The 13,852-nt window shown below is 44.0% G+C and overlaps 1 protein-coding gene across 2 annotated transcripts in view; it reads right to left on the bottom strand.

Annotated features, from left to right (window-relative positions):
• MYOM1 (myomesin 1) overlaps window positions 1–13,852 on the bottom strand; it is a 172,816-nt gene that overhangs the window by 19,695 nt on the left and 139,269 nt on the right. For both annotated transcript variants that reach the window (XM_073679112.1, XM_073679111.1), the window contains 5 exons: window positions 7,040–7,107; window positions 6,837–6,950; window positions 4,868–4,955; window positions 4,480–4,518; window positions 1,136–1,241 (listed from right to left, as the gene is read on the bottom strand). In XM_073679112.1, coding sequence (XP_073535213.1) covers window positions 1,136–1,241; window positions 4,480–4,518; window positions 4,868–4,955; window positions 6,837–6,950; window positions 7,040–7,107 — 415 coding nt within the window. The remainder of the gene's footprint in view (window positions 1–1,135; window positions 1,242–4,479; window positions 4,519–4,867; window positions 4,956–6,836; window positions 6,951–7,039; window positions 7,108–13,852) is intronic.

Below are 13,852 nucleotides of genomic sequence, written 5' to 3'. Positions count from 1 at the left end.
TCTCTCTTTGTATCTAATATTGCTCTTATTATTACAAGAACCATTAGTCTTATTTTCTGACATAAAATCCTCTATCTTTCAATAAAGCTGGAGTTTCGATTCTGCCTTCTCGTGTACTGTATTTGAGTCTTGCCCGGTAGTGTTGTTCAGGCACTACTTCACTATCATGGACATTAATGGCATTTCCACAGGACATGGGACTGCTCCGTGACAGCACCTATTTTCAGAACAGGAGTTGCAACCATACGGAATCCAGGCGGAGAATAAAGAGTCCGCAGATTTATCTCTGCTCATTTGTCTAGGAGTTACAACAGGGAAAGCAAACATTCCTCCTTCATGGTAAACTGTGGCTACATTCAATTGAACGAGAACCTACATATAAACCTGGTGACAAGTGGGTATCTAACTACACATGAACACACATATAATGTACATAAAATGTATTTATAATGTCATATTAGGCTCCAACATATTAAATAATGCTTGCTGGATTAAAAGGTTACCACTAACTATACAATAAACTATTGTGTGTACATGAAAAATAACACTATTTCTGGCTATGATATGTCTTGCCTGTACTTTCAGCAGTTTTCTTCAACTTCAGCCTCTATCTCTAAATTTGCAATTTGCTGTGTAGAGGAGACTAGCCGTAATGATGTCTCCTCTACACAGCACAGCACACAGAGTGAAATTCCTGCTCTTCAGTCCTTTGTAAGCTGGCAAAAGCAGCAGCATGTAGGGCAATATACAGATGCCCTGAGCAGCGTAGATATGAATCCAGCTTTATTGTGAGCTTAAAGAATTTTAGAAAGCTCAGCATCATCTCTCTGTGTCTCCTTCTGCTTGTTTCCACACTCAGCTCCTCACTCTTCCTTCACCCTCCCATCTCCATTGAGTCTAATGGGAGGTGTAACCTGACCTATCACTGAGCTGGCCATCCATCTAGTTGAGCTGTTTTTTTTTCCAGAGTGAATGAAGAGTTCAGGAGGTGGGGGGAGGGGTCTCAAAAGCAGAGAAAGAATCAGAATTCTCTGATAAGATATATTACAATGTCTTTTTTATATATATTTGCTTGGGCTGTTGATTTATGCAACATTAATTAAAAGCACAGTTTCCTATTAAATCACTGACTTACTTGTGTACCCAGATCACTTTGAGATCTTCCACATAATAGTTTACAAATGAGTACACTCTTATGCCTTCCTCGTTGCTCTGAATCTTCAGTTGTGTAGCTGACCCAGCTAAAAAAAAGGAAATGGAATATTAGCTAACTATATCTGTAATGGTGGATTGAATCTTTGATATTGTTTAGAAAAGCTTTAAAGTAGCACTCACACGAGAATGTTTAACTTTAGATCCCTTTGCTTTGACTTAGAAAGGACTGCTGTTAATAAACTTACAGATTGCCACATTTTCCCACCTGACCCACACTGTGACTAGCTGCATCACGCAGCGTCTTTTATTTGGACCGGTCTTACTCTTTTAATTCCTCATAGTGCGTCTCATAGGAATACAAGAGGTAGTCCAGCTTCATGGAAAAGCAAATCTTCTTTTATTAGGTGTGCATACGAACTGGTGACAGGTTAAAATACAAACATTACGCGTTTCTGGTGCTAGGACCACCTTTAGTCATGACATCATGGCTAAGGGTGCTCCTAGCAACAGAAACGTATAGATGTTCATATTTTATCCTATCACCAGTTCATATGCACACCTAATAAAAGAAGATCAGTTTTCCATGAAGCTGGACTACCTCCTTTATTCATCTGATTGTGGCGGATACGCTGTCCATGCTCCTGATCACAGCACTTACATGCAACAGTGAGCTGGATCACATCCTTCATTGTCTCATAGGAATGCATTGCAAAGCGACTTTTCAGTATTAGGTACAATCCTGGCTGACAACCTCATTTAGCCGACTATAGATGAAAGCATTTTATCCCTAGCAATCAACCCACGTGGTAACTCAGTGTAACTGCACTTCAAGAAAACCTTTGACATGACACATTAACATGTCCAGGTACTGAGACCCCCACTGATTGCTAACATAAAGGGGCAGATGGGCCAGCCTAGTGCTGCTCTCATCAGAGACTGATGTCTGACTTAGGGTATGTGCACACGATCGGTTTTGGCAGCGCTTTGAACGCAGCATACTTTATACTGCGTCCAAAGCGCTGTACAAATGTGAACCTGCATGTGTTCATTGAACCATGCGGATTCACTGCAATCAATACATTGTATTGATCTAATTTCTCTTGCGGAGACTAGCGACTCCGCAAGAGAAATTGACATGCTGCGGTCTGGAAACATACGCCGCATGTCCGTGGGTTATCCGCAGATGCACAGAGACGCATAGTGGGCATGGGATTTCTTGAAATCCCATCCAATATGCTGTAACATCTGGCCGCTGCGGATTGCACTGTAATCCGCAGAGATTACTGATCGTGTGCACGTACCCTCAAATGAGTTTTCTGTCCTTAGGGTACAACTCTTGTGTTGGAAACGGAAGCGGCGGAAGTGTGGCTGAAAGTATGCAATATGCATACATGTGGTCACGTGCCGACTAGACTTGTATGCACTTTCTCAATGCACTGTCATGCCTAGTTGGAATGTGTCTGGAAGTATGCCAATCGCATCCTTGAGGTCACATAGCTTGCCCGCTCCTGGCGCCGGCACCGGAGGATCCTCGCAGAGCATAGCAAGTGCACTGTGAGGATTCACAAGTCTGCAGCCACATAGAGCGACTGCAGACTTGTACCCTAAGGCTGGTCAACCCCTTTAACATAAAGTCCTGAGCCGTCATCATTTTAAAAGAAGAAAAAGTGTTAAGCTAAGCCCTCCTGCCCCTTCGTATTAGTGATTGGTGGGATCACATCAGCTGCCCACAGCTGTAGGACATGTCAACAGTTTTTAGAAAGTGCAGATCGACTTGCAGGTGACTGAAGCTAGCCGATCACTGCTGTTTAACCACTTAAATGCTGCTATTAATCTCGGTGCAAGCCCCGGGGGCATCTGTTCGGACAATCATACAACTTCCATACCCACACCCCCACTATGCGTCTGCAAAGTGCCGATAGGCTGCCACTGCATCCAGATCCAAGGGCCTGTTGAAGGCTTGAATGGCTGCCATCTTAATACTCATGTGAAGCCCTGCCACAGGATATGTTTCATAGGAGACCTTGTTTTCACAATAAACTGCAATACTCAAGTATTGCATCATATAAAACAAGTCATCAGTCGAGTGCAGGATCAAGCTCCCTAACGGGACTAAAACAAACAATAAACAAAAACATAAAAATTGTAAAATCATCCCATTTTTTGACATACACACACATATGCATATATATATATATATATATATATATATATATATATATATATATGTGTGTCTGTGTGTGTGAAATAGGCATATTAGGTATTGCTGCATCTATAAAACTCCAATCTATAAAAATATAAAATTATTTAACCCGTACAGCGAACAAAAAGAAAAATCTCAAAGTGCAGTTTTCTGGTTACCAGACATAAACCCATAAGGCAGTAAAAAGTGCTGAAAATATTATATTTACCCCAAAATCCTGCAATAAAAAGCTACAGCTCATCATGCAAACAACAAGCCGTCACACAGCTCCATCGACAAAAAAGTTGTGCATCTTGAGAAATCTATATTCTCTTTCACCACTTAAATAATAAAATAAATGTATAAATTGGTATTGCTGTAATCGTACTGACCTGGAGAACTTTGTTATCAAAAATAAAATCCCCCAAAACAATGATGGAAATGTGTTTGTTTGGTGTGTCTTTCACAACTTTCCGTTACTTGGATTTTTTCTCCTATTTTTCAGTACATTACATGGTAAGGTGAATGATGTGATTAAAAACTACATCTCGTCCTGTAAATAGCAAGCCCTCATATGATGACGAAAAAATAAAAAAGGTGGGCTGTTGAAAGAAGTGGATGAAAAAATGAAAACCTGCTGCAATGCAGTCCTCCATATTCATGAGCTCTGTATAACCCTGCCCCACTACTGATTGGCAGCTTTCTGCCTATGCACAGTGAACATTGAAAGCTGCCAGTCAGTGGTGTGAGCGGGATTGTACAGAGCTCAGCATTTAGAGAACAGGTAGATCTGCAGCAGATATAACAAAGATTTTAGCAAACTGCAGCAAGCAGCCCAGTAAGTGATACATCACTGAAATCAGGGTCTCTGCCCATTACATCATGCTGCTCTTCGATGGAATAGCAGATTCCCACAAAGGGCTTAAAGCAGGATTAGATTTGACATAAGAGAAGTGGAAAGTATAATTGATCAGATTTTTTTATGAATTTAGTTGGTGAACCAATTTAACCCTTTGTATTCTGCAGTACAATCATACAGATGTGACTTGCTATCCGAGACAAGAGGCAGCTTATGTTTTATCACTTTGGTGGAAGTGAGTTAGGTCGTATTCAAGCCATCAACTTAGCTATGACATACTTACCAATCATTTTGCAGACTGCGGTCATGAGATCATCAAATGCTATGAAAATTGGAAAATATACAGTTAAAAGTGTATTAATATTTGTAAACGCGCAGAATGTATCACTCAGGGGTAAACCCCATGCAAAGGTATAAGTGATGGAATATAGCGACATTGAAGGTGCTTTACGGGTACAGAAAAAACGGGACACATTTACTATAGAATCACCCACTTATATAGTCATCCTTAATCTAACGGTAAGACAGGTACAATAACTAATAGAAGAACTTAGTATCCCAAAAAAGCTATACACCTACAGGCAGGCATTTTATGCAGTAAGTGGATAAGCACAGAATAACAAACTTCCAGCTACAGGCAGGTGTTGAAAAACCAGCTTCACCGGTCTTACCTGAATCCTTGAGCTTAAGTACACTCTTGTCTTTCCCTCTGTCATCTTTCAAGATTAACTCATATGTACCAGCATCTTTCCTAGACACCTACAAGTAAATATTGGAAGACAACATTCAGGCTATGTGCCCACGATGCAGAAATGCTCAGGATTTTTTCCTGAGCGTTTCTGCATCTCCCTGGCAGAAAAAAAGGCATGCGGATTGTACATGCGGATTGTACATGCGGATTGTACATGCGGATTGTACATGCGGATTGTACATGCGGATTGTACATGCGTTTTCCTGCCAGGGACATACGGATGTGAAGCGTTCTTCACTTGCATTTCCGCATGCGGGTTGACAAGCGCTTTCCAAGCAATTTTAACATCACTTGGAAAGTGCTTGACAACTTGGTCACACTATATAAATCAATGCAACCGACATGGATTTATATAGTGTGACCTTAAAGAATAGTAAAAAATTTAAAAAAAAACTCTATACTTACCTTCTGATGGCCCCCGGAGTCTTGCTTCGCTCCGTCCTGGGTTGCCGGTAGCTCGCAGTACACTACACTGAAGGACCTGCCGTCACATGACTATAACGTCAGCACAGGTCCTTCAGTCCACCGCGATCTGCCGGCAAGGGAAGACAAGGAGACCGGGGGCCATCAGAAGGTAAATATAATATTTATTTTTTATTTTATTCTTGTTTTTTTACATGTTCTATGGTACCCGGGTCCGGAGGAGAGTCTCTTGTCCTCCACACCCGGGTACCATCTGCACATTGAAACGCATGGAATGCGCATCTACATATACAGTGATGCGGATTCCATGCATTCCAATGAAAGTCAATGGCGGCGAAAACGCAGCACTTCCGCAAAATAATTGGTAGTGCTGCGTTTTTTTCCGCAATGATAACCCGCAGCGGAAATTTCTGCAGCATGTGCACAGCACATGCGGATTATCATTGGGGAACATGGCAGGCCTTCTACCATGCGTTTTTTAAATGTTTCTGCCGCTGCGGAAACGCTTAAAAAATGCATCGTGGGCACACAGCCTTAAAGCAGATGTGATAAAACACTGTAATTTATACACACTATTGCTGAAATCTGACAAGTGTGGCTTATCCAAAAAGTATAAGACAGACTAAGTAGCACTAAAGCACCTCTCCAGCATTTTCTTTTATTGTAGAGCTGGAGTGGTGCTACTAATCTAAGTTCCCTGCCCCTGATCTCATACTTACCAGCCACCGTCTTAATCTTTTATCGGTACTGCTCCGGTAGGTCTCCAGTAGTTTTTGACCTGCTGGATCGCTACAGTGTTTGCTGGGCGATTTGGAAGTTTCAACTCAATTAAATCTATGAGAGCAAAAAACGAGGCCAGAACAAGGCTCTCATAGACTTACATTTAGAGCTTGTGACCGTTACCTCTGACTTCGAAATAGTCAGAAGCTGCGGTCACAAGAAGGCAGCGCGGGACCAGAGTGACACCGGGAACAGCTGAAGACGGCGGGTGATGAGAATAATACTAGGGGCAAGGACCTTTCATTAATAGCCCCACTCCAGCGCTGCAATGAAAAAAAAGCTGGAGTGTTGCTTTAATCAGGAGCGCACACAGCAATCATAGAGCTTCAGAGCAAAGCTAAACATTGGCCCCAGTTCTCATCATGAGTTCCACACATGGAATGCAACAGATTTGGCTATTTTTGTGATGGTCATGTCACAGTCTCAAACAGGGACAGGTCACAACGTAACCCAAATAATGAGTCATTGGATGTGATCATGCGACATCAGGGTTTTCATGTCACGCAAAGGATGTGACGCCCCAGCCTTAGGTGTGATGTCTCAATAGGACACCATGATTTTTATGTCATGTAACGTGTTGCCGTGTAGAACTGGCTGATTATAGAGAGACTGGTGACAACAGTCATCGGCATCTAAAGCCTAGAAAAGTTTCATGTTACTAATTAACATAAAACTCAGTAACTTACCTCAGTAATGAGTAATGTACATACACCATCCTTAAAGTCATGTTTCTCATCAATCATTATCTCCATCTCATCCTTATACCAGGTAATACTTGTATCATTCTTCATATTAGCAACCTAGAGGGACAAGCCATAAGAAGTGGACAGTAAGACACCGGTCTGCCTTCATACAACAGAATATTCTTACTATTAGACCGTCTTCTTACCTTACTCTTCAACAGTACATTGCATTCAGGAGTAACTTCCCATCCGAGATACTCAATAAAATGAGGACCTTTAAATAAATAGAAGTATGTTTATATAGTAGTGATCTAGCCAGGAATACCAGTGACAATGTGCTCGCACCTAAAGATCTGTCCACTGCGATGTCATTTAGGGTTCAGCATATTATGTCCACTGCGATATCTTATGTTACATGTTATTTTCAGATTTATAGCGTAGCATGCAGCACTAATCTTCCCAGTAAAACAATAGACACCACAACGAACCCCAGTATAAGCCAGTGGGCAGGGACGGACATAGACAGAAGAAAGCCCCTGTGCAAGAACAGTACATGGGCCCTTTGCAGTCCAATAATGTGACTGGCAGAAGCTGCTTGCTGCTTTTTAGGTAGAAATAGGCCCCCTCATCTGTGTGTGGTGGACATGTCTAACCATTAGTATAGCCGCCCCTGACACTGGGGTCCATTGCATGTCATTTCTGCTGTGATGGTAGTGTAAGCACAGGCATATTCTGATCCCATGATCAATCTGAGACTGAAGCTCTCTTCTAGAGGAGTAGTTGTTAAAAACAGAAGCTGAGCGCAACGTGTCTTGTGGTAAATGACACTGGCGAGAGGGGAACCAAGACTTGTAAAGGGAAGCAATATGATGAGGTTTTGCTTCCTGCAATCTAAGGCTATGTGCCCACGATGCAGAAATGAAGCAGAAAATTTCTGCAGCATTTCTGCATCTCCCTGGCAGAAAAAAACGCATGCAGATTGTGCATGCGTTTTTCCTGCAGAATACATGCGGGTTCACATGCGTTTCCGCATGCAGATTGACAAGCACTTTCCAGGCGATAGCATCACTTGGAAAGTGCTTGACAACTAGGTGACACTGTATAAATCCATGCAAACAGCATGAATTTATATAGTGTGAACCGTAAAAATTAAAACAAATAAAGCTATACTCACCCCCGAGGCCCCGGCGTGGCTGCAGCGCTGCTTCCTGGCTGGTTCCCGGCTGCCGGCATATCGCGAGACAGAGCGGTGAAGGGCCTGCGGTCACATGACTGTGACGTCACCGAAGGTCCTTCAGCGCTGCTGGCATTCAGAGAGAAGACGCCGGACAGCTGAATATAAACTTTATTTGTTATTTTATTCTTTTTTTACAGGTACAATGGTACCCAGGTCTGGATGAGTCTCCTCTCCTCCAGAACTGGGTACCATCCGCACATAGAGACGCATAGAAGCCGCTTGTAAAAATGTACACTCGCGGTCTCTATGCGTCTCAATACAAGTCAATGGCGGGAGTTCCGCTGCACTTCTGCAAAATTAAATGACATGCTGCGGATTTTTGTACGCAGCATAAACGCTGCGGAAAAATCCTCAGCATGTGCATAGAACATGCGGAATCCCCTTGGGGACCATGGGGTGCGGATTACCTAGCGTTTCACAAGCGTTTCCGCTGCGGAAATTCCGCAGCATAAACGCTTGAAAAACGCTACGTGGGCACACAGCCTAAGAGAACCTGACAGCTGTTATGTACCGCCTTCCCGATCCACGGATCAGCCAGCATGTATCAGCTGTCAGGTACCCGTGAAATAAGTAATCTGCATATCGGAGAGGAAGAAAGATTCACATGGCAAACAACGCAGAAATGACAAATCAGCTAAACAGGATTACACAAGGCATACACAGGAACCTCCATACAGTCTTTAGTAATAGCATGTGCAGCAATATGTAGTCCCATAAAATGCTGGAGAGGAGCTTAAATATTCAGTCCTGTGCATTTCATTTAGCATGCATGTCTGCCCTCTACTGGCTGCTATCAGCAGGAGCAACAGTACTGCAGCAGAACAAATACCGTAAGCAGTATGAAAGGACTCACTCTCCCTGCCCCTTGTGTTCTTCTGTTGCTTTTTTAAAAGAGATTGTCCAGACTTGGGGTTCAAGTCTGCAGTCACTCTATGTGACTGCAGACTTGTGAATCCTCACATCGCGCACACTGCATGGCATAAGGATTCTCTGGTGCCAGCGTCTGGAACTGGCAGTCGCGTGACTTCAAGTATGGGATTTGCATACATCCAGTCACAAACTGATAAGATGTGCGCAGCCTAACTCAATGCAAGTGAATTGTACATACACCAGACACGTCTAGTCGGAATGTGTCCGGTAGTATGCAAATCGAATACTTGCGGTCAAATGACTGCCCACTCCTGGCGCCAGAGAATCCTGACAGCCCGCACTGTGAGGACTCACAAGTCTGCAGTCACATAGAGTGACTGAAGACTTGAACCCCATGCCTGAACAATCCCTTTTAGTCATTGTGAACAGCACTCCAGCTCATAAGAGCCCTGCTCCCCCGCATAGGTAAGAAAATACCTTTTACAATCCTACCGTGCCATAAGCTAATGGGCATTTTCCGTTCAGATGGGTATCGCTCGTCTGTGCTTGGCGTCTGCTCTATCTCCGCAATCACTAGTCCTCTTGCCTTGATTGACAGTGGCTGACATCTTCTCTGTCATCCACAGTCTGTTCAACTCTCGGCCTGCACAGTGGAGGACTAGAGCTGTGCAGCCTCAACAGACACTGTGGATAACGTAGGAGACATCAACCATGTCAATCAAGGAAGGAGGGCCAGCAATTGCAGGGATAGAGGAGGCATTGAGCACCGACCAGTCACACCCATTGGAATGGACCGATTAACATATAGGGCAGGAGAGTAATAAAAAGTATTTTCTTAGATATTTGGTGAACAAGTTACTGGAGTGCTGTTCAAGATGACTTAAAAATACACATACACTGTGTACACAATTATTAGGCAAGTGAATATTTTGACCATATCATTATTTTTTATGTTCCAAGCGGTATAAACTTGAATACTTATTAAATGAAGTAGATCAGGTGATGTTTATCTGTGTAATGAGAGGCAGCACCCTATCAGCACCGTTCATCAAAGTGTGCAGAATTAGTACGCAGCTTATTGTTCTCAGGCAAAATGGGCCAAAAAAAGAGATTTAACTGACTCTGAAAAGTAAAAATTTTTTACAAGTCTTACAGGAGGATGCAGCACTTTTCAAATTGATAAGATATTGGGGTGTGATCACAGAACCATCAAAAATTTTGCAAATAGTCACCAGGGTTGAAAAAAACCACACAGTAACTGCCAAAGATTTGAGAAGAATTAAACGTGAAGCAACCATAAGGAAGGCATTATCCTTGAGTGTTTTCATCTCCCTGGAGTGCTCAGAAATACAAGGTGTTCAGTGCCCAGAGACATGGCTAAGATAAAGATGGCTGAAACCTGACCATTACCGAACAAAACACATAAGATGAAACGTTAAGACTGGACCAAGAAATATCTGAAGACAGATTTTTCAAAGGCTTAATGGATTGATGAGATGAGAGTAACACTTGATGGAGCAGACGGATGGGCCCGTGGCTGGATCAGTATTGGGCACAGACCTCCACTTCAACTCAGACACTAAAAAGTTGGAGGTGGGGTACTGCTATGAGTGGCTATTATTAAAGATAAGCTAGTTTGACCTTTTCGGGTTGAAGAAGCACTCAAAATCAACTCCCAAACCTACTGCCAGTTTTTAGAAGATGCTTTGTTTAATCAGTGGTACAGGAAAAAGTCTGCATCTTTCAAGAAAACCATGAATTTTATGCAGGACAACGTTCCATCACATGCATCAAAGTCTCCGCTGCTTGGGTAGTCAGTTAAGGCCTTAAAGATGAAAGAATAATGACTAGTGTTGAGCATTCCGATACTGAAATATCGGGTATCGGCCGATATTCGCGGTATCGGAATTCCGATACTTAATTCCGATACTTTTGCAATATCGTATACCGGAATCGGAAGTTCCCATAATGCAATGAGCCATTTTCATTTTATTCAGCCAATGAGGATCCTAAGAAGTGTGGGCACATCCTGTTAGGCATGTAGGCATCTTAACTAATGGCATGGCTGTGATTGACTGCTGAAATGATGTCATGATGCACTATAAAAGCCGCCGCCGCCATTTTGAGCTCACTCTGCTGTGAATTCAGTTAGGGATAGGACGCTGTTGTTCTGAGGGACAGTTTTAGCTACCTATTTGGTCTATTCTGCTTTACCCAAGCTACTTTATAAATCGCTGTGCCTTGCAGCGCTAGTGCACAGTTCTCTGTGCTGTTCACCGCTGTCTGCAAGGTCTGTGTGTGTGAGTGCAGCTCACCCTGTAGTGTGTGCTTCAGCCACGTCTGGTTGTAGTGCACTCAGTGTGTGTCACTGCCTCATACATTGTCCTTTTTTGCCAATTCATAATTTTTCCTGATATCTCCTATTAGTGTGGTGGTTCCATCCGTATTCAGCTAAATTGGTTCCAAACACACTATATAGGAGTAGATAGAGAAATTTTTTTGGTCTTGCAGCGCTAGCGCACAGTGCTCTGCATCTGTACTGTTCACCGCTGTCTGCAAGGTCTGTGTGTGTGAGTGCAGCTCACCCTGTAGTGTGTGCTTCAGCCACGTCTGGTTGTAGTGCACTCAGTGTGTGTCACTGCCTCATATATTGTCCTTTTTTGCCAATTCATAATTTTTCCTGATTTCTCCTATTAATGTGGTGGTTCCATCCGTATTCAGCTAAATTGGTTCCAAACACACTATATAGGAGTAGTTAGAGGAGCCTTTCTGCAGCATTGGGCCCTGCAGCCCCAGCCAGATTAGTATTAGCCTATTTTTTGTAGCCTCATCTATTGCATTGTAGGTTACCTTCCTACATTGTAATAGCTACAAAAAGTTTGTGATACTATCGGTATTACATCTTTAGGCACATCCAGTGTCTTTTTGTGACAAAAAAAACCTAAATAAAGTTCACCAAACACTCCACTTTACAGTTGTGTAGGCCACATTAGCTCATATTAAAGTCTAGTCCACACTTTATAAAATTAGTGTTTCTTATACCTGTTAGCAGCTATTCAGGAATAAGCACACTAAGCCCTTAGTACTTTTCTGCCTATCTTTATCAGTCTACCAAGATGAAGAAGGCAGAGAGTAAGGCATGTGGTCGTGGGCGTGGGCGTGGGCGTGGAGTTTCTGCAGGGAGAGGACGTGAGGATTCTGTGCCTGCAGGGAGAGGACGTGGGGATTCTGTGCCTGCTGCGGGCACCAGTGACTCAGCATCCCCCAGTTTTACCAGGGAACAGTCCTTTATGCGCAGCTTTGTAGGAGCTAGCCGTACCCCACTGCTGCGGGAGGACCAAATTGAAGCCGTTGTCGGATGGATGGCAGCTAACGCATCGACTTCAATTAGTTCCAGATCCTCTCAGGTCCTGAGCACTGAAGACCACCCATCTGTCTCTTCACCACCTGCCAAATTGCTCAGGCAGTCAGAGAGCCCTGGACAGGAGCCATCTCTACTTCTGTTCTCTGAATCTCTTGGCTTGGAAAGAGGGGGCCAGCCAAGCAGAATTCGAGAATTTGAAGAAGAGGTAGTATGCAGTGATGCGCAACCGTTTTGTCTCTCTGAATCTGAAGAGGCGGGTGGGCCAGTGCCTATGGTCAGCAGCACACCTCAGTACGCATCTGATGATGAGACTCAGGTGCCACTTTCTGGTGCGTACTGTGCTGTCGAGACTACCCAGGAGAAGCAGTTGTTTGAAGAGGGTGGTGTAGATGATGAGGTCCTTGACCCATCATGGCGTGAGGGACAGGAAGGTGGTGGGAGCAGCTCTGAGGAAGAGATTCCCCGAACAGCCCAAAAAGGAGGGAGAGGGAGGGGGCAGACTTGGTTGCCTGTAGCCTCCACTTCGGCACCCATTAGGAGCATGGCTCTTCCAAAATCCAAAGCGGGCGCTCCCAAGACTTGCAGTGCCTGGTCCTTTTTTGACACAGTTGCAGATGACATTTGCTTTGTCAAATGCAAGCTGTGTAATCAGAAGGTGAAAAGAGGGAAAAGTGTCAGCAACCTCAATATCACAAATATGTGGAAACATGTGCGGACCAAGCACGTGGTGGAGTTACAAAAACACACTGAAGACCTAGGCCAACCTACAGCGCCACCTACCACCTCTTCATCTCGTGTTGTAGCCTCTTCCTCCAGCTCACACACAGCTGGTTCGGCTTCCTCACAGGATCGCCATGGAAGAATCTCTGGCACTGTTGTACAGAGACACAGTGTAATTCCACCCACAGCACCACTTTCCCACTCATCCTCACACTCCCAGGCCAGTCTACAGCCATCGTTAGCACAGGCATGGGAGAAAAGGCGCCCATACTCGGCAAACCACCCCCGAGCACAGGCTCTGAATGCTGGCATTGCTAAACTACTGGCCCTTGAAATGCTATCATTCAGGCTGGTGGAGACTGACACATTCCGTAACTTTATGGCATTGGCAGTCCCACAATACAACGTGCCCAGCCACTTTTATTTCAGCAGGCAAGCCGTCCCTGCCCTGCAACATCATGTGGAGGGAAAAATTAAACATGCGCTACAAAACGCCATCAGTAGCAAGGTCCACCTGACCATCGATGCGTGGACCAGTAAGCATGGACAGGGACGATACCTTTCCCTCACTGCCCATTGGGTAAATGTTGTGGAGCCGGGTACAGATCTTGAGAGTGGCGCTGTACGTGTTCTGCCAACTCCAAGGATTGCAGGAATCCAGTCTGTACACATTGACGACTCCTCATACTCCAGTTCCTCTGAATCAGCGCTGCAGGAGCCGTCACGGTCTACCTCCACATCGACCCGTGAACGGTTACCTGTTATGATGACCGATATGAGCACAGCCGTGGCCAAACGTCAACAGGCCGTATTAAAATTAATTTCTTT

The sequence above is a fragment of the Phyllobates terribilis genome, unplaced genomic scaffold (genome assembly GCF_046119375.1).
Source record: "Phyllobates terribilis strain yellow unplaced genomic scaffold, ASM4611937v1 Scaffold_4__5_contigs__length_816908805, whole genome shotgun sequence".
Classification (NCBI taxonomy): Eukaryota; Metazoa; Chordata; class Amphibia; order Anura; family Dendrobatidae; genus Phyllobates; species Phyllobates terribilis.
Note: the sequence above shows the minus strand (reverse complement) of the source record. Positions and strands in the feature narration are given on the sequence as shown.